We start from the raw sequence: 23,420 nt of genomic DNA on the forward strand, positions 1-23,420 counted from the left end.
CGCTTAAGATCGAAATTCCCAATGCCAGAAACCAAAAACACTAACGGCATTTGTCAATTTACTTTTGTTAAGAGAATTATGTATGGTAAGATAGCGATATCGAATTAGTTTTTTTTTTTCGTTTTATTTATTTAATTTTTTGCAAATTTTTTTTTGTTTATTTTGTTTTGGCATGTTTTTAGAAAAAATAGTTATAAAATCGTTACTTTTAATTAACTCTCATTCATTTTAATGTATGCGACTTAGGCTATTCTAGTACTGGTAAACATTAATTGTAGTACTATACAATGTAATAGTTACGATTAAACAGTAACAAAAAAAGCAGATGAAAGAAACAAATTAACAGTTTCTAAAATTGTATTGCGCTGCCATAGTTTTGGCCGTTTACCGTATGCACACTTATCTAACTGTGTTTGTACGCATTTTATAGCCTAAAATGTAATTGTTATTGTACGTCGTGTGATACGATAGTTTTTCGCCGATTAGTGGCTTTGGACAGCCTCTTCATCAATTTGTGCTTCCAATTTCTCCTCCGTTTTGGCTTTGCGTCGATTAATCCAAGGCATAAAGCTCCAAAGACTGGCTCCGGCCAACAGCGTTAAGCCAAGAGCGTGGAAGAGAGGATTATAATCATTGACCGCCTCGAACCAGTAGTTACATAGTGGAGGCCCAACCAACTGAAGCAAGCCATTAACGAACAGACTTATGCCATAGGATGACGTTAATCGTTCTGTGCCTAGCATGTCTGCCATGATAACGGCAGTAATTCCCACGTAGATTCCAGAAGCGAGGCCAAAAACTGCGCACCAGAAGCATACCGAACTGTAAGACCATGCAAAGGGTAGAAGCGCAAGGGAAAGACCTGATATTGACAAGCCGCCAACGAAGTACCAGGTCTTAGGTATGTATCCCATGTCCGAAAGTGCTGATCCTCCAATACGTCCAATTAGATCAGTGGCAGAGACAATTGAAAGCAGATACGCAGATAATGATTTGTTAAAGCCCCTGGCTTCTCCAAAACTGGGAAGCAAAATAATAAAGTTAGTGTAACTGATGGCATTCGTCGAATTCGACATTAATATGACCAAGTACATCGGGTCTTTTAAGAGGCTTAAATCGAAAAACTTCGACCGTGCTGAGGTTAGCGCTTTGCCCCTGGTTTCGACATCAGTCTGTGATTTATCTGGCCCGGTCGAACCGCCTGCAACGCCAGTTCCATTACTTGTGACTGACCGAAGGGACAAGTGCGAGGAGAATTCCTTCGGCTGGAAGGACAATGTGCTGCCGTGATATGGTGTGCTGACGTATAAAAAACTGCTGGTTGAAGGCGAGCGTTTAGATAGCCGCGACTTTGACAAATTCCTTAAAGTAAGCTTATTCGAGCTTGAGTGGTCCTCGGGTACAGCGTACAAAGAAGACTGCGAATTTAATTGTCCAGGTGTAAATGTCTGATTGCGTTGGGGTAACCTCACCGGTGTACTAATCTTTCGAGATCGAGACTGAAACTCTTCTCCAGGTTTTGAGTAGCTTTGGACAACCGCTGCGGAAGCACTCCGTACAAACTGTAGCTTTTCATCATCGGGTAGATACAGTGGCGATGGAGGGGAGTTGTAAGGTAACAACTGCTTATCCGCTTGCTCGATATTTGTTGTAGACACGTCTACATTTTCGAACTTCATCACAATGCCAATGTCTTCCTCTTCGGGAATGTCCTCTAAAGCCTGCCGTGTACGTCGCACTCGTACCATGTGCTGCTCAACAGGCTCATAGAAAAGAGCAGCTACAAATACGTTCAGGGTAATGCCGCCCATGATAAGACAGGAGCCGTGATAGCCGTAGGTCTCAAGTAGCCAGCGTAGGAGGGGCGGTAGAATAATGCTGCCCAACGCGCTGCCAGAGATGCACAGGCCGTTAGCCAAGCCGCGAAGCTTTGCAAAGTACGACGTTACGATGTAGACTGTGGGTGGAAAAGAGAGCCCAGCACCAATTCCTACCAAAACGCCATAGCTGGAAAAAAAACATGAAACAATTTGGAGCACATATCTATGACGCCGTATTTACCTGACATACAAGTACTCAATTGATGATGCCCAGAAGGAGAGTATCATTCCCAACGAAGCAGAGGCCCCACCAAGAAGGGTGACTGTACGATACGAGTACTTCACAGACAATATGCTGGAAACGGGACCTGAAATTTGCATTACATAACTATAAAGATGGGCTAGTGCGCACTTGACTAATGCTGATGAAACTTACCCAACGAACTATAAAGAAAATAGCACAGCGCCGGTAACCAGGAGGCCTTTGTGGGCGAAGAGTTGAAAGCTTCGGTAAACTCCGAAAATAATACTCCAAAACTTTTAATGGTACCAGGGATAAGAATGTTTGGCAAGCACGAACATAACAGCACAAGCCAGCCCCAACCGCCATCAGGCGGAACAAGGTCATATTCTCTGTCATCTTTTTTGTTGAGTAAACTTACTGTGAAAAAAATTGATTTGTATTTTAAAGTACGCAACTAAAAAAACAAAAACTACAAATATGGTTGTTTATTGTAAAGAAATAGGAATAAAACAATAGAACTTATACCCTTGCAACTATCTTATACGCAAATTAAAAAAGTTTATTCAATAATAAAATTACTAAACTCAAAATTTCGAAATATTTTTATATAATAATTTATTTTTCAAGATATAAAAATGAAAAAATAACCATATTTTCATTTTTTTATAACAAAAAAAACGTAAGTTGTTTTTTAAAACTTACTATGATCTTAATAGTTAATAATTTTACCCTTATTTTTATACCCTTGCAGACCCTATAAAGTATATATTATATGTTCTTGATCAGCATCACTAGGAGAGTTGATCTAGCAATGATCGGTTGTCCTTACGTCTTCTTCAAGAAATAGTATTGGTTAGTTATTCGGGATTACGGTTTTAATTTTATTGAAATAGGACGACTATATCATATATCTTCCATTGGAAGAATCAAAAATAAAAAAAAGAAGGGAAAGTTTCTTTCAAAATAAATATTCCTCCAAAAAATGTGGGTTATATCTGGCGTTATTTGCCGAACTGCATTGACAACACTACAGGCAAGGAACGAGTAGCAGCCCACCCCCCGCTACGGCGACCCTATCTTAGGCGGATCAGCGGCAGAACACACATGAACAGTATAAATCCACATTGACAAGTTTCCCCGCGCAAATTACTCACAGAAATTAAGTACGAGCATTTACTAGCATGTGTGCTCTCCATTGCTCTCCGCTGCTTGTTACGCAGGAACTCCGTTTTTCTAATATGCAGCGTCGTCATAACAGAACATAACTGCACAAAATATTCGAAAATAATAGCTCGATTTGGAATTTTGTGTCTACCGATAGATATGACTAATAACTAAGGTCTAACATGTCTCAAAGTGACTTCAATTTGACTCCGTTTTGAAATAAACTTGCACTGCGTAGGAATTACTAGAGTTTGCAAATTAATTCTGTTGTTTTTTGCTGTTTAAAAATAAATAATATTTTAATTTTTTTGTTGTTAAACCTTTTTATACTTGACTTAAGAGACTTAACTTAAAACTTGTACTTTTTTATGGGATGTTATGTTTTTGTCAGATATTATTGATTACAGTTTGACGGGCTTTGTTTATTGTCTTCGATCGGCGAAACAAGAGATGTTTAACTAAAGTGCGGTTTTTTTTTTCTTTACAAACCAAATGAAGAATGGGATTCAATTAGCTAAACAAAGTGGGTGAAAGCTCGTTTATAAACAAAAACACTTGCAGTCGTGTTTTCGATCGCTCTGCCAGTGTGTTTTTAAGCGAAATTCTAAAACTTAAGTAAAAATAAAACAAAAATAAAACTAAAAAGCAAAAATATGCTGGCATTATTCTCTTGCAAATCTAATAACCGGAAAGAACTAATAAACCAAAATTTGACCTTATGCCGGCAATGAAACCAATAAAAAGTGCACTCGGTAAAGTTATTGTCAAAGTCGCGAAAAAAAAACCAGCAAGACGAATGCAGACTCTCCGTTGATCGAAATAACGCTTATTTTTCGTACTTTTCACCGGGGACAAAAATTAACGCAACGTCGTTGCGACTTCTAAGCCGATGCAGCGCTGCCGCAGCTCAGTTTTGGAGCCCATCTCCCCTCTCACCTGTCGATGCACCGACTACGTCAGATTCGGAAAACACTACGGGCAAATGTTCACAACACCACCAATAATTGACGTCGCTGCCAAAAACAAAGCTTCAGACGAAGACAAAATTTCAAAAGCGGGACCGACTATGCATACTGGTATGGATCGCTAAATAAAAATTGCCAAATCCAAGGGCAATTACCCGAGGTATTTAATAACAGATTTTCGGTCTTGGCGGAGTCTGAAACAAACCAATCCGAACCTGTAGAATTAGCTTCAAGAAAATCAAAGCCCCACCTATATTTATTTAGGAGAAGAATTCGAATGCCCTGGTCAACAAAATAGTTGAGCTTTCATGTTATTTTCCCGTATTAGTGAAACTAAACTTCAAACTAAAACAGAAAAAGATTTACCTGCCGTTACAAAATACCTATACCTATACGATAAATAAAAGAATTACTATACGTACCAGCTTAAAAGTAGCAAAGGATTGCTAGTGGTTGTAAAAGGAATAGAACCCGATGTGGACCCCTCCGAAATTAAAGAGGCTTTAAAGGAAATTGAGGTTTTCTTCGGCAGAGTAACCAGATCCTCGTTTGGTCCTTCAATCACCACCAACGGTATCTCCTATGCCAGTTCTCTACGAACAGGAACAACTCAAAGAGAGCCGAGAATCGAAAACGTCCAGCAGGATTTGGGATAGCCTCAGAGCAATATCGACTCTTCTGTCCGTTCTTTACTTTCCATTTTCTATCAACTCTCGCAATCTTGTTTTTACGCCCAGGGGAAGAGTGTTTCGCGCGTAACAAGCTTTGCTTGGTGTCGTAATGGCCACGTGTTTGCACAGCGCCAAAAAAAAAAAAACAAATAAAAATAAAACCGTTTTCTGGAAATGTCCATATATGTTATGTTTTCCAAGATGAGGAAACGGGTGTGTTTCGACTCATGCTTATCGATAGTTTACAATGTCAAAAATATCTTTTGAAAGCGGCAAGGTCGTATCTAAAATAGTTTTTGAATGGCAGCGTTGTGATGAGCGACCGCTCACAGACATATACTGCTGCACCTAAAACTTAAAAACGCGTTTGTCTCGAAACTTACCTCATTGACTTACGAACTTTTGGATTGGTTGAAAATTTTCCATTTTGCGGAATTTAAAGTCGTTTTTTCACTCCTAAAAACGACTTTTTTCAAACCTACCATTTTGTTAGTATTTGATATTTTTTAAAGATCGTCGGTCATTGTAGGAGAAACATTATTATTATTATTAATATCGGGGTGTCCAGTGTACCGCGACCTGTAAGATCTATTGTACCCCTATTCAGAGCCTACAGCTCAGATATCAACCCACTTCCTCGAATAAAGTCGAGGAGTTTTAGTGGGTTGATTCTTACTAGGAGCTCAGGTGTAAGACTTCTGGTTCCTAAGATTTTACATCTTATACTTGCTAACGCCGGACAGTCTGCAATGATGTGTCTAGAGGTTTCGTCCTCTATGTCGCAGAATCTGCAAGTTCCACTGCTGGTTATTCCCATCTTACCTAGGTGACTTTTCAGTCTACAGTGCCCGGTTAGTAATCCGGTAACGATCCTAAGTGAGTTTTTCCCCAGTTGAATAAGTTTCTTGAACCTCTTCTTGTTATAGTTCTTTATTTGAGTTTTGGCTTGCCTTAGACCTGGGGTATTTCTCCAGTGTTCTTGTCTCATGGCGCCTTCCGCTTTCCTAAGGTATTCTTTTATAGTGTGCCTCCCTATGCCACAGTAGGGCTCTGGGCCTACCAGGGGCTGTTCGGCTCCTAGTTTTGCAATTTTATCGGCAAGTTCATTTCCGGATATATCCTTATGTCCCGGAATCCATCTGAGGGCCAGCCTGTTTCGGCTGGCCAGTATATTTAGCTTACTCTTCACCTCTAGGACTAGCTTCGAGGTGATTTTGTTGCTATGTAAAGCAGTAATTTCTGCTCGGCTGTCCGAAAGGATCGATATGTCCTTTTCCTTGTATCCACGCTGTATGTTGAGCTCTGCACAACGTCCAATGGCACATACCTCAGCCTGGAATATGCTGGTGTATTGGCCAAGGGATTCGTGGTATTTTATGCGAGGGCCTACCACTCCAAGGCCCGTGCCTTGTTGTGTCAGGGATCCATCTGTGTACCATGCAATGGTGTGTTTAGCCATCGGATGCACTTCAGACAGTGTGGTCCAATCTTTCTTATTGCCTAGGTGTGCTGTGAAGTTCTGCTCGAAGATTAGTTCGGCTGTCATTTCATCCCTAGGGTGGAGTATTAGGGGCACCTCACCTAACAAATTAGTCGCATCCCTGTTATTTAGAATGCAACCACTACCTGTGCCCTCAGTGCTTATTCTCAGGAGTGTAGCTTTGCGTTGGATATCAATCACATAGTGGAGTGGTGTTAGCTCCATCAAAACTTCTAAGGCAGCTGTAGGACAGGTTCTCATTGCCCCTGTCATGCATACACAGGCAAGTCTTTGTAGTTTTCCTAGCTGGTTTTGCATGCTGATGAGCTTAGCTCGTTTGCCCCATGCAAGTGCTCCGTAAGTGAGGATTGGTCTCACGATCATTAAGTATAGCCATCGTATTATCTGAGGCCTGGTTCCCCAGGATTTCCCAGCAATTTTCCAAAAGGTATAGAGTGCTCTGTAACACTTTTCCAATGTCTTTTGGACATGGGAAGCGAAAGTCAGTTTACTATCTAACGTGATTCCTAGATATTTAACCTCTCGGCTAGTTTCTATAGGAGTTCCTAGCAGTGAGATTTTTCTCATTCTCTGTAGTTTGTACTTCCTTGTGAAAGGAACGATGACTGTTTTAGCAGGATTTAAGTTAAGTCCAACCTCCCTGCACCAGTCTAGCGTTGTACTTAGTCCGAGTTGGACGATGTCGCAGAGTGTCGCTTCAAATTTGCCTCTGGCGATTATCACGATGTCATCGGCGTATCCCTGACATTGGATTCCTTTTCCAGCAATTTTGCTGAGAAGGTCATCTACTAGCAGACTCCAAAGCAAAGGGGACAGTACTCCTCCTTGCAGGCAGCCTTTGCTGGTTGCAATTGTCACTCTATCCGAACCCAGTGTACATGTTGCTTGCCTGGATTCAAGTAGGCTGCCAATCCATTTGCTCGTAGTAATGTCTATGTTCCTTCTGGACAGGGCAGCTCGAACTGCATCATGTGATGTGTTGTCGAAGGCTCCCTCTATGTCTAGAAAGGCACAGATAGCTATTTCTTTGCTGTCAATTGCCCCTTCTAGGGTGCGACATAGTTGATAAAGTGCAGTGTCTGTTGAACGGCCTGCTCTATATGCATGCTGTGTGTTTTGCAGCGGACAGTCTCTGAGAGCTGTTCTTCTGATGTTGTAGTCTACCAGTTTTTTCCAGCGTTTTAAGACAAAACGAAGTTAAGCTGATAGGTCTGAAGGACTTTGGGCTGGTGATGTCTTTCTTCCCGATCTTGGGGATGAAGACCACCCTAGCGCTGCACCATGCACTTGGGATATACCCAAGGGCTAGGCTGTTCACCATTAGTCTTCTTAGGCGGGTTAGGAGTAGTTCCTGCCCCTGCTGTAAGAAAGCTGGAGAGATCATGTCTAACCCCGGTGATTTAAATGGTTGGAAGGTTCCAATAGCCCATTTGAGTTTCTCGGGCGTAACTATAGATTTGGCTGTTGCCCAGTCACTGGCTACTGTCCTAGGGGTTCTATGTTGATCACGCCTTGCGTTTCCCACAGTGCACAGTGGTTCCGTCAGAGGCCAAAAATCAAAAAATTTTATGACATATTTTTTAAGCAAAATGTATCAAAATTGTCTCTTAAAAGTCCAAACTTCTCTTTGGCATACCGGATTTTACTAGAAATCTAACGGTACTTTCTAAAAATAGATTTGCAATCGTGAACACGTGTTCATTTTGGCAACGCAGCTGCGCTTTGGAAGTTATTTCTCTCTTTCAATTCGCCCTTTAAAGTGATCAGACGTACGCTGCAGTGCTCCGATTTGAATAATTTAACATGAATTATGAAATTGAAGGTATTTACTTTAAATTGAGATATTAATAATTAACTTTCCTGAAAAAGTTTTTTCGTAAAACTAATTTCATCGAATAACCCTTTTTGTATATTTTTTTAAAAAATATTTTATGTTTAGTTAGACTTTTAGTTATGTTCCAAGAAAACCCAGAACTTGGTTTGTATGTTTTTGTGATCGTCTTATTTTAGGTTACTAAATATTTTAAAATTAGCTGCCGAAATTTGCCGATGTGTGTTTTCTACTAAATTTACTAAAGCAGTTAAAGGTGAGTCTTTGCTTATTGTGCTGTTGCGCTTTTGCGCTGTTGCTTTGTCTTCGTCTTTAGTGGTTTGTGTTTTTGCAAAAATATTAATTTGTAAATTATTATTTAAATTTTGATTTTGGATTTTGATAGGTGCATCGCAAAAATGTGTTTTTCCACGTCTGCATATTTTTAATATGTGGTGCACAGGTAATGGAACCAACGCCGAAAAAATGAGGAAATTGATTTCCGATGTGCAAGCGGATATTGAAAACAACGGCTACATTATTCCAGAGTTGAGCGAAATATCCAATAAAATTGAGAACCTCTGCAAAACAATTGTAACTTTTTGGAAAAATTACAAACGGACAAAATCTGCAGTTATTAAATATCAATCTGGATGGCTTAATACAAAAGAATCAATTTCAATAAAACGCCCCTATTGCAAATCAAATCAAATAGAGGAAAGTGCTCATCGGGGCCGTCCTAAACTTGAATTTGAGGAGGCTTCAGAGAGAACAAAGCGACGACGTGTAGGTCAGCTCATTAAAATAGATGAATCCGCTGTTTCTTCTCTACGTAATGATGATCGAAATCAAAATTTCCTGCCGGCAGATCCCATGGAAGTTATTTCGCTTTTAATGGAGACCTCCATGACGAAGCACCAATATTTGCTGATAAGAAACTTTGTAAATACCAAAATATCCTTTGAATTTTTTCCCAGTTACCAAAGATTATTAAGTCTCAAAAAAATAAGATACCCTGATGGTATTTATATAGACGAATCTCGTGCGGAAGTCGAACTACAAAGCTTACTAGACAATACGGCATCTAGTATAATAGAGCTTCAAAACAACATCATTGAAACTATGCCTGAAAATATAGTTACGAATTTAACTTTAATTGGAAAATGGGGCTTCGATGGAAGTACAGGCCATAGCGAGTATAAGCAAAAGTTTTCAAACGGTGATTTGGACGACAGAAGCTTATTTGTAACATCCTATGTACCTCTCCAACTGGTTACTCAAATAGATAACACAATAATTTGGAAAAACCCCCGGCCATCATCGACTCGTTACTGTCGACCAATAAGATTTCAATTTAAGAAAGAGACCGCGAAAGTGTCGAAAGACGAAGCAGAATATTTTGACGCAAAAATTAAACAATTAAAGCCAAAAGAATTAAGCGTCTTTAATAAAAAAGTTGTTATTACCCATAGCTTGCATCTTACAATGGTTGATGGAAAGGTGTGCAACGCAATCAGCGAATCATCCTCGGCAACGTGTTATATATGTGGAGCAAAGCCAACAGAAATGAACAATATACAAAAATGTTTGAGTAAAGAAGTTCGCCCAAGATTTTACGAATTTGGCTTATCTCCACTACATTCTTATATACGCTTCTTTGAATATTTTTTACATATTTCATATAAGCTAGAGGTCAAAATGTGGCAAGTACGCGATGAAGAAAAGAAGATGCAAGTATTGAACAGGAAGAAACACATTCAGGAGGAATTTCGCGAAAAAATGGGAATACTAGTGGACAAACCTAGAGATGGAGGTAGAGGATCTTCAAACGACGGAAATATCGCAAGGAAATTCTTTTGTAATGCAGATTTGAGCTCCGAAATAACAGGAATCGATGCATCTTTGATTCACAGATGTGCAACATTATTGCAAGCCATGGCATCGGGATTCAAAATTAATGTGGAGAAATTTGAAAATTACGCGCTGGATACAGCCAAATATCTTATAGCTGCATATCCATGGTACTATTTACCGGCTACCGTCCATAAGGTCTTAATTCATGGTTCAGCTGTAATAGAGTATGCATTAGTGTCGATAGGAGAGCTTTCAGAGGAAGCAGCAGAGTCCAATAACAAGGAACTAAAAAAATGTAGACTTCAACACAGTCGGAAAGTATCTCGTACTTTAACAAACACAGATGTCATGAACTATTTATTATTGCGTTCAGATCCATTTTTAACAGGACAGAGACAACTTCCTAAAAAAGATAGGTCGAGTTTGCTTACATCTGTCTACGAATTACTTGACGATGCTTTATAATTTTTGTTTCATTTATATTTTGTTTGTTGATTTTTATTTTAGTTTTTTAAGAATATGTATAACTACGAAAAATATCTTCCATGCCAAAATCGTAATAAATTAGATTAAACAAATATGTTTTTATAATTCGGTATCGATTGTTCCTATGGGAGCTATAGGATATAGCCGATCGATAAGTCCGATTTTTGTTGCTATATGTTTAGACAAATTTGCTAAATTATTGTTATAAATTTCAGCACGTTATGACCATTATTAGTATTTTTGGCCGCTCTTCCATACAAGCGGATCCACTGTGCAGTGGGAGTATTCCCCGGGAAATGCGTGTCAAATAGCAATTCTAATTTCTCCCGATCCGTGGAGGTGAAGGTGTTATTCCCTTTCCTCAGGGCTAAATTACTATCCGCTGCACTTTTAGCCATTGCATTTTGCAGTCTCGGAGACTGCAAACATATTTTGCTTACAAAAACCTTTTGAATTTTCCGATTTCAGCCATTTAGTTCGAGTTTTTTTTTTGTAGCCTCGACCGACACTCCATAGTACCGTTACATCTCAATATTAATGTAAAACAAAAATCTTAAAATAAAGTTAAAAACTTACCCAATTATGTGCTGAAAATTTCAAAACATTCAATTAAGTATTTTTTTTTTAATTAAATGTACATTTTTTCGTGGGTTAAACTGGTATAGACGCTTAAGATCGAAATTCCCAATGCCAGAAACCAAAAACACTAATGGCATTTGTCAATTTACTTTTGTTACGAGAATTATGTATGGTAAGATAGCGATATCGAATTAGTTTTTTTTTTTTCGTTTTATTTATTTAATTTTTTGCAAATTTTTTTTTGTTTATTTTGTTTTGGCATGTTTTTAGAAAAAATAGTTATAAAATCGTTACTTTTAATTAACTCTCATTCATTTTAATGTATGCGACTTAGGCTATTCTAGTACTGGTAAACATTAATTGTAGTACTATACAATGTAATAGTTACGATTAAACAGTAACAAAAAAAGCAGATGAAAGAAACAAATTAACAGTTTCTAAAATTGTATTGCGCTGCCATAGTTTTGGCCGTTTACCGTATGCACACTTATCTAACTGTGTTTGTACGCATTTTATAGCCTAAAATGTAATTGTTATTGTACGTCGTGTGATACGATAGTTTTTCGCCGATTAGTGGCTTTGGACAGTTTCTAAAATTGTATTGCGCTGCCATAGTTTTGGCCGTTTACCGTATGCACACTTATCTAACTGTGTTTGTACGCATTTTATAGCCTAAAATCTAATTGTTATTGTACGTCGTGTGATACGATAGTTTTTCGCCGATTAGTGGCTTTGTGCTTCTAATTTCTCCTCCGTTTTGGCTTTGCGTCGATTAATCCAAGGCATAAAGCTCCAAAGACTGGCTCCGGCCAAAGGCGTGAAGCCAAGAGCGTGGAAGAGAGGATTATAATCATTGACCGCCTCGAACCAGTGGAGGCCCAACCAACTGAAGCAAGCCATTAACGAACAGACTTATGCCATAGGATGACGTTAATCGTTCTGTTCCTAGCATGTCTGCCATGATAACGGCAGTAATTCCCACGTAGATTCCAGAAGCGAGGCCAAAAACTGCGCACCAGAAGCATACCGAACTGTAAGACCATGCAAAGGGTAGAAGCGCAAGGGAAAGACCTGATATTGACAAGCCGCCAACGAAGTACCAGGTCTTAGGTATGTATCCCATGTCCGAAAGTGCTGATCCTCCAATACGTCCAATTAGATCAGTGGCAGAGACAATTGAAAGCAGATACGCAGATAATGATTTGTTAAAGCCCCTGGCTTCTCCAAAACTGGGAAGCAAAATAATAAAGTTAGTGTAACTGATGGCATTCGTCGAATTCGACATTAATATGACCAAGTACATCGGGTCTGTTAAGAGGCTTAAATCGAAAAACTTCGACCGTGCTGAGGCTAGCGCTTTGCCCCTGGTTTCGACATCAGTCTGTGATTTATCTGGCCCGGTCGAACCGCCTGCAACGCCAGTTCCACAACTTGTGACTCACCGAAGGGACAAGTTCGAGGAGAATTCCTTCGGCTGGAAGGACAATGTGCTGCCGTGATATGGTGTGCTGACGTATAAAAAACTGCTGGTTGAAGGCGAGCGTTTAGATAGCCGCGACTTTGACAAATTCCTTAAAGTAAGCTTATTCGAGCTTGAGTGGTCCTCGGGTACAGCGTACAAAGAAGACTGCGAATTTAATTGTCCAGGTGTAAATGTCTGATTGCGTTGGGGTAACCTCACAGTGTACTAATCTTTCGAGATCGAGACTGAAACTCTTCTCCAGGTTTTGAGTAGCTTTGGACAACCGCTGCGGAAGCACTCCGTACAAACTGTAGCTTTTCATCATCGGGTAGATACAGTGGCGATGGAGGGGAGTTGTAAGGTAACAACTGCTTATCCGCTTGCTCGATATTTGTTGTAGACACGTCTAATAACAAATTTTCGGTCTTGGCGGAGTCTGAAACAAACCAATCCGAGCCTGTAGAATTAGCTTCAAGAAAATCAAAGCCCCACCTATATTTATTTAGGAGAAGAATTCGAATGCCCTGGTCAACAAAATAGTTGAGCTTTCATGTTATTTTTCCGTATTAGTGAAACTAAACTTCAAACTAAAACAGAACAAGATTTACCTGCCGTTACAAAATACCTATACCTATACGATAAATAAAAGAATTACTATACGTACCAGCTTAAAAGTAGCAAAGGATTGCTAGTGTTTGTAAAAGGAATAGAACCCGATGTGGACCCCTCCGAAATTAAAGAGGCTTTAAAGGAAATTGAGGTTTTCTTCGGCAGAGTAACCAGATCCTCGTTTGGTCCTTCAATCACCACCAACGGTATCTCCTATGCCAGTTCTCTACGAACAGGAACAACTCAAAGAGAGCCGAGAATCGAAAACGTCCAGCAGGATTTGGGATAGCCTCAGAGCAATATCGACTCTTCTGTCCGTTCTTTACTTTCCATTTTCTATCAACTCTCGCAATCTTGTTTTTACGCCCAGGGGAAGAGTGTTTCGCGCGTAACAAGCTTTGCTTGGTGTCGTAATGGCCACGTGTTTGCACAGCGCCAAAAAAAAAAAACAAATAAAAATAAAACCGTTTTCTGGAAATGTCCATATATGTTATGTTTTCCAAGATGAGGAAACGGGTGTGTTTCGACTCATGCTTATCGATAGTTTACAATGTCAAAAATATCTTTTGAAAGCGGCAAGGTCGTATCTAAAATAGTTTTTGAATGGCAGCGTTGTGATGAGCGACCGCTCACAGACATATACTGCTGCACCTAAAACTTAAAAACGCGTTTGTCTCGAAACTTACCTCATTGACTTACGAACTTTTGGATTGGTTGAAAATTTTCCATTTTGCGGAATTTAAAGTCGTTTTTTCACTCCTAAAAACGACTTTTTTCAAACCTACCATTTTGTTAGTATTTGATATTTTTTAAAGATCGTCGGTCATTGTAGGAGAAACATTATTATTATTATTAATATCGGGGTGTCCAGTGTACCGCGACCTGTAAGATCTATTGTACCCCCATTCAGAGCCTACAGCTCAGATATCAACCCACTTCCTCGAATAAAGTCGAGGAGTTTTAGTGGGTTGATTCTTACTAGGAGCTCAGGTGTAAGAGTTCTGGTTCCTAAGATTTTACATTCTATGCTCGCTAACGCCGGACAGTCTGCAATGATGTGTCTAGAGGTTTCGTCCTCTATGTCGCAGAATCTGCAAGTTCCACTGCTGGTTATTCCCATCTTACCTAGGTGACTTTTCAGTCTACAGTGCCCGGTTAGTAATCCGGTAACGATCCTAAGTGAGTTTTTCCCCAGTTGAATAAGTTTCTTGAACCTCTTCTTGTTATAGTTCTTTATTTGAGTTTTGGCTTGCCTTAGACCTGGGGTATTTCTCCAGTGTTCTTGTCTCATGGCGCCTTCCGCTTTCCTAAGGTATTCTTTTATAGTGTGCCTCCCTATGCCACAGTAGGGCTCTGGGCCTACCAGGGGCTGTTCGGCTCCTAGTTTTGCAATTTTATCGGCAAGTTCATTTCCGGATATATCCTTATGTCCCGGAATCCATCTGAGGGCCAGCCTGTTTCGGCTGGCCAGTATATTTAGCTTACTCTTCACCTCTAGGACTAGCTTCGAGGTGATTTTGTTGCTATGTAAAGCAGTAATTTCTGCTCGGCTGTCCGAAAGGATCGATATGTCCTTTTCCTTGTATCCACGCTGTATGTTGAGCTCTGCACAACGTCCAATGGCGCATACCTCAGCCTGGAATATGCTGGTGTATTGGCCAAGGGATTCGTGGTATTTTATGCGAGGGCCTACCACTCCAAGGCCCGTGCCTTGTTGTGTCAGGGATCCATCTGTGTACCATGCAATGGTGTGTTTAGCCATCGGATGCACTTCAGACAGTGTGGTCCAATCTTTCTTATTGCCTAGGTGTGCTGTGAAGTTCTGCTCGAAGATTAGTTCGGCTGTCATTTCATCCCTAGGGTGGAGTATTAGGGGCACCTCACCTAACAAATTAGTCGCATCCCTGTTATTTAGAATGCAACCACTACCTGTGCCCTCAGTGCTTATTCTCAGGAGTGTAGCTTTGCGTTGGATATCAATCACATAGTGGAGTGGTGTTAGCTCCATCAAAACTTCTAAGGCAGCTGTAGGACAGGTTCTCATTGCCCCTGTCATGCATACACAGGCAAGTCTTTGTAGTTTTCCTAGCTGGTTTTGCATGCTGATGAGCTTAGCTCGTTTGCCCCATGCAAGTGCTCCGTAAGTGAGGATTGGTCTCACGATCATTAAGTATAGCCATCGTATTATCTGAGGCCTGGTTCCCCAGGATTTCCCAGCAATTTTCCAAAAGGTATAGAGTGCTCTGTAACACTTTTCCAATGTCTTTTGGACATGGGAAGCGAAAGTCAGTTTACTATCTAACGTGATTCCTAGATATTTAACCTCTCGGCTAGTTTCTATAGGAGTTCCTAGCAGTGAGATTTTTCTCATTCTCTGTAGTTTGTACTTCCTTGTGAAAGGAACGATGACTGTTTTAGCAGGATTTAAGTTGAGTCCAACCTCCCTGCACCAGTCTAGCGTTGTACTTAGTCCGAGTTGGACGATGTCGCAGAGTGTCGCTTCAAATTTGCCTCTGGCGATTATCACGATGTCATCGGCGTATCCCTGACATTGGATTCCTTTTCCAGCAAGTTTGCTGAGAAGGTCATCTACTAGCAGACTCCAAAGCAAAGGGGACAGTACTCCTCCTTGCAGGCAGCCTTTGCTGGTTGCAATTGTCACTCTATCCGAACCCAGTGTACATGTTGCTTGCCTGGATTCAAGTAGGCTGCCAATCCATTTGCTCGTAGTAATGTCTATGTTCCTTCTGGACAGGGCAGCTCGAACTGCATCATGTGATGTGTTGTCGAAGGCTCCCTCTATGTCTAGAAAGGCACAGATAGCTATTTCTTTGCTGTCAATTGCCCCTTCTAGGGTGCGACATAGTTGATAAAGTGCAGTGTCTGTTGAACGGCCTGCTCTATATGCATGCTGTGTGTTTTGCAGCGGACAGTCTCTGAGAGCTGTTCTTCTGATGTTGTAGTCTACCAGTTTTTTCCAGCGTTTTAAGACAAAACGAAGTTAAGCTGATAGGTCTGAAGGACTTTGGGCTGGTGATGTCTTTCTTCCCGATCTTGGGGATGAAGACCACCCTAGCGCTGCACCATGCACTTGGGATATACCCAAGGGCTAGGCTGTTCACCATTAGTCTTCTTAGGCGGGTTAGGAGTAGTTCCTGCCCCTGCTGTAAGAAAGCTGGAGAGATCATGTCTAACCCCGGTGATTTAAATGGTTGGAAGGTTCCAATAGCCCATTTGAGTTTCTCGGGCGTAACTATAGATTTGGCTGTTGCCCAGTCACTGGCTACTGTCCTAGGGGTTCTATGTTGATCACGCCTTGCGTTTCCCACAGTGCACAGTGGTTCCGTCAGAGGCCAAAAATCAAAAAATTTTATGACATATTTTTTAAGCAAAATGTATCAAAATTGTCTCTTAAAAGTCCAAACTTCTCTTTGGCATACCGGATTTTACTAGAAATCTAACGGTACTTTCTAAAAATAGATTTGCAATCGTGAACACGTGTTCATTTTGGCAACGCAGCTGCGCTTTGGAAGTTATTTCTCTCTTTCAATTCGCCCTTTAAAGTGATCAGACGTACGCTGCAGTGCTCCGATTTGAATAATTTAACATGAATTATGAAATTGAAGGTATTTACTTTAAATTGAGATATTAATAATTAACTTTCCTGAAAAAGTTTTTTCGTAAAACTAATTTCATCGAATAACCCTTTTTTGTATATTTTTTTAAAAAATATTTTATGTTTAGTTAGACTTTTAGTTATGTTCCAAGAAAACCCAGAACTTGGTTTGTATGTTTTTGTGATCGTCTTATTTTAGGTTACTAAATATTTTAAAATTAGCTGCCGAAATTTGCCGATGTGTGTTTTCTACTAAATTTACTAAAGCAGTTAAAGGTGAGTCTTTGCTTATTGTGCTGTTGCGCTTTTGCGCTGTTGCTTTGTCTTCGTCTTTAGTGGTTTGTGTTTTTGCAAAAATATTAATTTGTAAATTATTATTTAAATTTTGATTTTGGATTTTGATAGGTGCATCGCAAAAATGTGTTTTTCCACGTCTGCATATTTTTAATATGTGGTGCACAGGTAATGGAACCAACGCCGAAAAAATGAGGAAATTGATTTCCGATGTGCAAGCGGATATTGAAAACAACGGCTACATTATTCCAGAGTTGAGCGAAATATCCAATAAAATTGAGAACCTCTGCAAAACAATTGTAACTTTTTGGAAAAATTACAAACGGACAAAATCTGCAGTTATTAAATATCAATCTGGATGGCTTAATACAAAAGAATCAATTTCAATAAAACGCCCCTATTGCAAATCAAATCAAATAGAGGAAAGTGCTCATCGGGGCCGTCCTAAACTTGAATTTGAGGAGGCTTCAGAGAGAACAAAGCGACGACGTGTAGGTCAGCTCATTAAAATAGATGAATCCGCTGTTTCTTCTCTACGTAATGATGATCGAAATCAAAATTTCCTGCCGGCAGATCCCATGGAAGTTATTTCGCTTTTAATGGAGACCTCCATGACGAAGCACCAATATTTGCTGATAAGAAACTTTGTAAATACCAAAATATCCTTTGAATTTTTTCCCAGTTACCAAAGATTATTAAGTCTCAAAAAAATAAGATACCCTGATGGTATTTATATAGACGAATCTCGTGCGGAAGTCGAACTACAAAGCTTACTAGACAATACGGCATCTAGTATAATAGAGCTTCAAAACAACATCATTGAAACTATGCCTGAAAATATAGTTACGAATTCAACTTTAATTGGAAAATGGGGCTTCGATGGAAGTACAGGCCATAGCGAGTATAAGCAAAAGTTTTCAAACGGTGATTTGGACGACAGAAGCTTATTTGTAACATCCTATGTACCTCTCCAACTGGTTACTCAAATAGATAACACAATAATTTGGAAAAACCCCCGGCCATCATCGACTCGTTACTGTCGACCAATAAGATTTCAATTTAAGAAAGAGACCGCGAAAGTGTCGAAAGACGAAGCAGAATATTTTGACGCAAAAATTAAACAATTAAAGCCAAAAGAATTAAGCGTCTTTAATAAAAAAGTTGTTATTACCCATAGCTTGCATCTTACAATGGTTGATGGAAAGGTGTGCAACGCAATCAGCGAATCATCCTCGGCAACGTGTTATATATGTGGAGCAAAGCCAACAGAAATGAACAATATACAAAAATGTTTGAGTAAAGAAGTTCGCCCAAGATTTTACGAATTTGGCTTATCTCCACTACATTCTTATATACGCTTCTTTGAATATTTTTTACATATTTCATATAAGCTAGAGGTCAAAATGTGGCAAGTACGCGATGAAGAAAAGAAGATGCAAGTATTGAACAGGAAGAAACACATTCAGGAGGAATTTCGCGAAAAAATGGGAATACTAGTGGACAAACCTAGAGATGGAGGTAGAGGATCTTCAAACGACGGAAATATCGCAAGGAAATTCTTTTGTAATGCAGATTTGAGCTCCGAAATAACAGGAATCGATGCATCTTTGATTCACAGATGTGCAACATTATTGCAAGCCATGGCATCGGGATTCAAAATTAATGTGGAGAAATTTGAAAATTACGCGCTGGATACAGCCAAATATCTTATAGCTGCATATCCATGGTACTATTTACCGGCTACCGTCCATAAGGTCTTAATTCATGGTTCAGCTGTAATAGAGTATGCATTAGTGTCGATAGGAGAGCTTTCAGAGGAAGCAGCAGAGTCCAATAACAAGGAACTAAAAAAATGTAGACTTCAACACAGTCGGAAAGTATCTCGTACTTTAACAAACACAGATGTCATGAACTATTTATTATTGCGTTCAGATCCATTTTTAACAGGACAGAGACAACTTCCTAAAAAAGATAGGTCGAGTTTGCTTACATCTGTCTACGAATTACTTGACGATGCTTTATAATTTTTGTTTCATTTATATTTTGTTTGTTGATTTTTATTTTAGTTTTTTAAGAATATGTATAACTACGAAAAATATCTTCCATGCCAAAATCGTAATAAATTAGATTAAACAAATATGTTTTTATAATTCGGTATCGATTGTTCCTATGGGAGCTATAGGATATAGCCGATCGATAAGTCCGATTTTTGTTGCTATATGTTTAGACAAATTTGCTAAATTATTGTTATAAATTTCAGCACGTTATGACCATTATTAGTATTTTTGGCCGCTCTTCCATACAAGCGGATCCACTGTGCAGTGGGAGTATTCCCCGGGAAATGCGTGTCAAATAGCAATTCTAATTTCTCCCGATCCGTGGAGGTGAAGGTGTTATTCCCTTTCCTCAGGGCTAAATTACTATCCGCTGCACTTTTAGCCATTGCATTTTGCAGTCTCGGAGACTGCAAACATATTTTGCTTACAAAAACCTTTTGAATTTTCCGATTTCAGCCATTTAGTTCGAGTTTTTTTTTTGTAGCCTCGACCGACACTCCATAGTACCGTTACATCTCAATATTAATGTAAAACAAAAATCTTAAAATAAAGTTAAAAACTTACCCAATTATGTGCTGAAAATTTCAAAACATTCAATTAAGTATTTTTTTTTTAATTAAATGTACATTTTTTCGTGGGTTAAACTGGTATAGACGCTTAAGATCGAAATTCCCAATGCCAGAAACCAAAAACACTAATGGCATTTGTCAATTTACTTTTGTTAGGAGAATTATGTATGGTAAGATAGCGATATCGAATTAGTTTTTTTTTTTTCGTTTTATTTATTTAATTTTTTGCAAATTTTTTTTTGTTTATTTTGTTTTGGCATGTTTTTAGAAAAAATAGTTATAAAATCGTTACTTTTAATTAACTCTCATTCATTTTAATGTATGCGACTTAGGCTATTCTAGTACTGGTAAACATTAATTGTAGTACTATACAATGTAATAGTTACGATTAAACAGTAACAAAAAAAGCAGATGAAAGAAACAAATTAACAGTTTCTAAAATTGTATTGCGCTGCCATAGTTTTGGCCGTTTACCGTATGCACACTTACCTAACTGTGTTTGTACGCATTTTATAGCCTAAAATGTAATTGTTATTGTACGTCGTGTGATACGATAGTTTTTCGCCGATTAGTGGCTTTGGACAGCCTCTTCATCAATTTGTGCTTCTAATTTCTCCTCCGTTTTGGCTTTGCGTCGATTAATCCAAGGCATAAAGCTCCAAAGACTGGCTCCGGCCAACAGCGTTAAGCCAAGAGCGTGGAAGAGAGGATTATAATCATTGACCGCCTCGAACCAGTAGTTACATAGTGGAGGCCCAACCAACTGAAGCAAGCCATTAACGAACAGACTTATGCCATAGGATGACGTTAATCGTTCTGTGCCTAGCATGTCTGCCATGATAACGGCAGTAATTCCCACGTAGATTCCAGAAGCGAGGCCAAAAACTGCGCACCAGAAGCATACCGAACTGTAAGACCATGCAAAGGGTAGAAGCGCAAGGGAAAGACCTGATATTGACAAGCCGCCAACGAAGTACCAGGTCTTAGGTATGTATCCCATGTCCGAAAGTGCTGATCCTCCAATACGTCCAATTAGATCAGTGGCAGAGACAATTGAAAGCAGATACGCAGATAATGATTTGTTAAAGCCCCTGGCTTCTCCAAAACTGGGAAGCAAAATAATAAAGTTAGTGTAACTGATGGCATTCGTCGAATTCGACATTAATATGACCAAGTACATCGGGTCTTTTAAGAGGCTTAAATCGAAAAACTTCGACCGTGCTGAGGTTAGCGCTTTGCCCCTGGTTTCGACATCAGTCTGTGATTTATCTGGCCCGGTCGAACCGCCTGCAACGCCAGTTCCATTACTTGTGACTGACCGAAGGGACAAGTGCGAGGAGAATTCCTTCGGCTGGAAGGACAATGTGCTGCCGTGATATGGTGTGCTGACGTATAAAAAACTGCTGGTTGAAGGCGAGCGTTTAGATAGCCGCGACTTTGACAAATTCCTTAAAGTAAGCTTATTCGAGCTTGAGTGGTCCTCGGGTACAGCGTACAAAGAAGATTGCGAATTTAGTTGTCCAGGTGTAAATGTCTGATTGCGTTGGGGTAACCTCACCGGTGTACTAATCTTTCGAGATCGAGACTGAAACTCTTCTCCAGGTTTTGAGTAGCTTTGGACAACCGCTGCGGAAGCACTCCGTACAAACTGTAGCTTTTCATCATCGGGTAGATACAGTGGCGATGGAGGGGAGTTGTAAGGTAACAACTGCTTATCCGCTTGCTCGATATTTGTTGTAGACACGTCTACATTTTCGAACTTCATCACAATGCCAATGTCTTCCTCTTCGGGAATGTCCTCTAAAGCCTGCCGTGTACGTCGCACTCGTACCATGTGCTGCTCAACAGGCTCATAGAAAAGAGCAGCTACAAATACGTTCAGGGTAATGCCGCCCATGATAAGACAGGAGCCGTGATAGCCGTAGGTCTCAAGTAGCCAGCGTAGGAGGGGCGGTAGAATAATGCTGCCCAACGCGCTGCCAGAGATGCACAGGCCGTTAGCCAAGCCGCGAAGCTTTGCAAAGTACGACGTTACGATGTAGACTGTGGGTGGAAAAGAGAGCCCAGCACCAATTCCTACCAAAACGCCATAGCTGGAAAAAAAACATGAAACAATTTGGAGCACATATCTATGACGCCATATTTACCTGACATACAAGTACTCAATTGATGATGCCCAGAAGGAGAGTATCATTCCCAACGAAGCAGAGGCCCCACCAAGAAGGGTGACTGTACGATACGAGTACTTCACAGACAATATGCTGGAAACGGGACCTGAAATTTGCATTACATAACTATAAAGATGGGCTAGTGCGCACTTGACTAATGCTGATGAAACTTACCCAACGAACTATAAAGAAAATAGCACAGCGCCGGTATCCAGGAGGCCTTTGTGGGCGAAGAGTTGAAAGCTTCGGTAAACTCCGAAAATAATACTCCAAAACTTTTAATGGTACCAGGGATAAGAATGTTTGTCAAGCACGAACCTAACAGCACAAGCCAGCCCCAACCGCCATCAGGCGGAACAAGGTCATATTCTCTGTCATCTTTTTTGTTGAGTAAACATACTGTGAAAAAAATTGATTTGTATTTTAAAGTACGCGACTAAAAAAACAAAAACTACAAATATGGTTGTTTATTGTAAAGAAATAGGAATAAAACAATAGAACTTATACCCTTGCAACTATCTTATACGCAAATTAAAAAAGTTTATTCAATAATAAAATTAATAATTTATTTTTCAAGATATAAATAAGAAAAAAATAACCATATTTTCATCTTTTTTTAACAAAAAAAACGTAAGTTGTTTTTTAAAACTAACTATGATCTTAATAGTTAATAATTTTTCCCTTATTTTTATACCCTTGCAGACCCTATAAAGTATATATTATATGTTCTTGATCAGCATCACTAGGAGAGTTGATCTAGCAATGATCGTTTGTCCTTCCGTTTTCTTCAAGAAAAAGTATAGTATTAAAATAGGACGACTATATCATATATCTTCCATTGGAACAATCAAAAATAAAAAAAGAAGGGAAAGTTTCTTTCAAAATAAATATTCCTCCAAAAAATGTGGGTTATATCTGGCGTTATTTGCCGAACTGCATTGACAACACTACAAGCAAGGAACGAGTAGCAGCCCACCCCCCGCTACAGCGACCCTATCCTAGGCGGATCAGCGGCAGAACACACATGAACAGTATAAATCCACATTGACAAGTTTCCCCGAGCAAATTACTCACAGAAATTAAGTGCATTTATTAGTATGTGTGCTCTCCGTTGCTCTCCGCTGCTTGTTACGCAGGAACTCCGTTTTTCTAATATGCAGTGTCATCATAACAGAACATAACTGCAAAAAATATTCTAAAACAAGAAAAGAAACAAACTTCGCCAAGCCGAAGTTCATATACCCTTGCAGCTATTGCAAGAATTAAATATTTTTGAAAACATTAAAATTAAGATTTACTTGCGTATATGTTTAAAAACATTGAAGCTATCATGATTTGCAGCTCAATTATTAGATAATTATTTTATATATTTATATTATTTCTATGGGAGCTATATGATATAGTCGTCCGATTTTGATGAAATTTCAACCGTAATTCTGAAATATTTAACGATTACTATATGTCGAAGAACTAATAAAAAACATTAAAAAACAGCAAAGTTATAATTTTTTTGTATTTTTTTCCGATTCTTCCAATGGGAGCTATATGCTA

The 23,420-nt window shown here is 39.4% G+C and overlaps 2 protein-coding genes across 5 annotated transcripts in view; both read right to left on the minus strand.

Moving 5' to 3' along the window:
* Positions 1 to 202: 202 nt before the first annotated feature.
* Positions 203 to 23,420, minus strand: part of LOC108146787 (monocarboxylate transporter 13) — a 46,247-nt gene continuing 23,029 nt past the window's right edge. For 2 of the 4 annotated variants that reach the window (XM_017272958.2, XM_041708707.1), the window contains 3 exons: positions 22,044 to 22,268; positions 21,849 to 21,975; positions 19,990 to 21,794 (listed from right to left, as the gene is read on the minus strand). In XM_017272958.2, coding sequence (XP_017128447.2) covers positions 20,270 to 21,794; positions 21,849 to 21,975; positions 22,044 to 22,268 — 1,877 coding nt within the window. In that variant the 3' untranslated portion in view covers positions 19,990 to 20,269. Of the gene's footprint in view, positions 2,008 to 2,061; positions 2,189 to 2,256; positions 2,482 to 11,384; positions 12,948 to 19,989; positions 21,795 to 21,848; positions 21,976 to 22,043; positions 22,269 to 23,420 lie in introns of those variants that run through there. The other 2 variants (XM_041708710.1, XM_041708708.1) reach the window with 2 other exon arrangements.
* On the minus strand, positions 11,385 to 12,397 carry LOC121467320 (monocarboxylate transporter 14-like). Its single transcript, XM_041708712.1, has one exon. The coding sequence runs from the start codon at positions 12,395 to 12,397 to the stop codon at positions 11,945 to 11,947; it is 453 nt and encodes a 150-aa protein (XP_041564646.1). The 3' UTR covers positions 11,385 to 11,944.

The sequence above is a fragment of the Drosophila elegans genome, unplaced genomic scaffold (genome assembly GCF_018152505.1).
Source record: "Drosophila elegans isolate 14027-0461.03 unplaced genomic scaffold, ASM1815250v1 contig_377, whole genome shotgun sequence".
NCBI classification, from domain to species: Eukaryota; Metazoa; Arthropoda; class Insecta; order Diptera; family Drosophilidae; genus Drosophila; species Drosophila elegans.

Bases quoted from the DNA above. Each gene is read 5' to 3' on its own strand.
- LOC121467320 (XM_041708712.1), bottom strand. From the start codon at position 12,397: ATGTACTTGGTCATATTAATGTCGAATTCGACGAATGCCATCAGTTAC.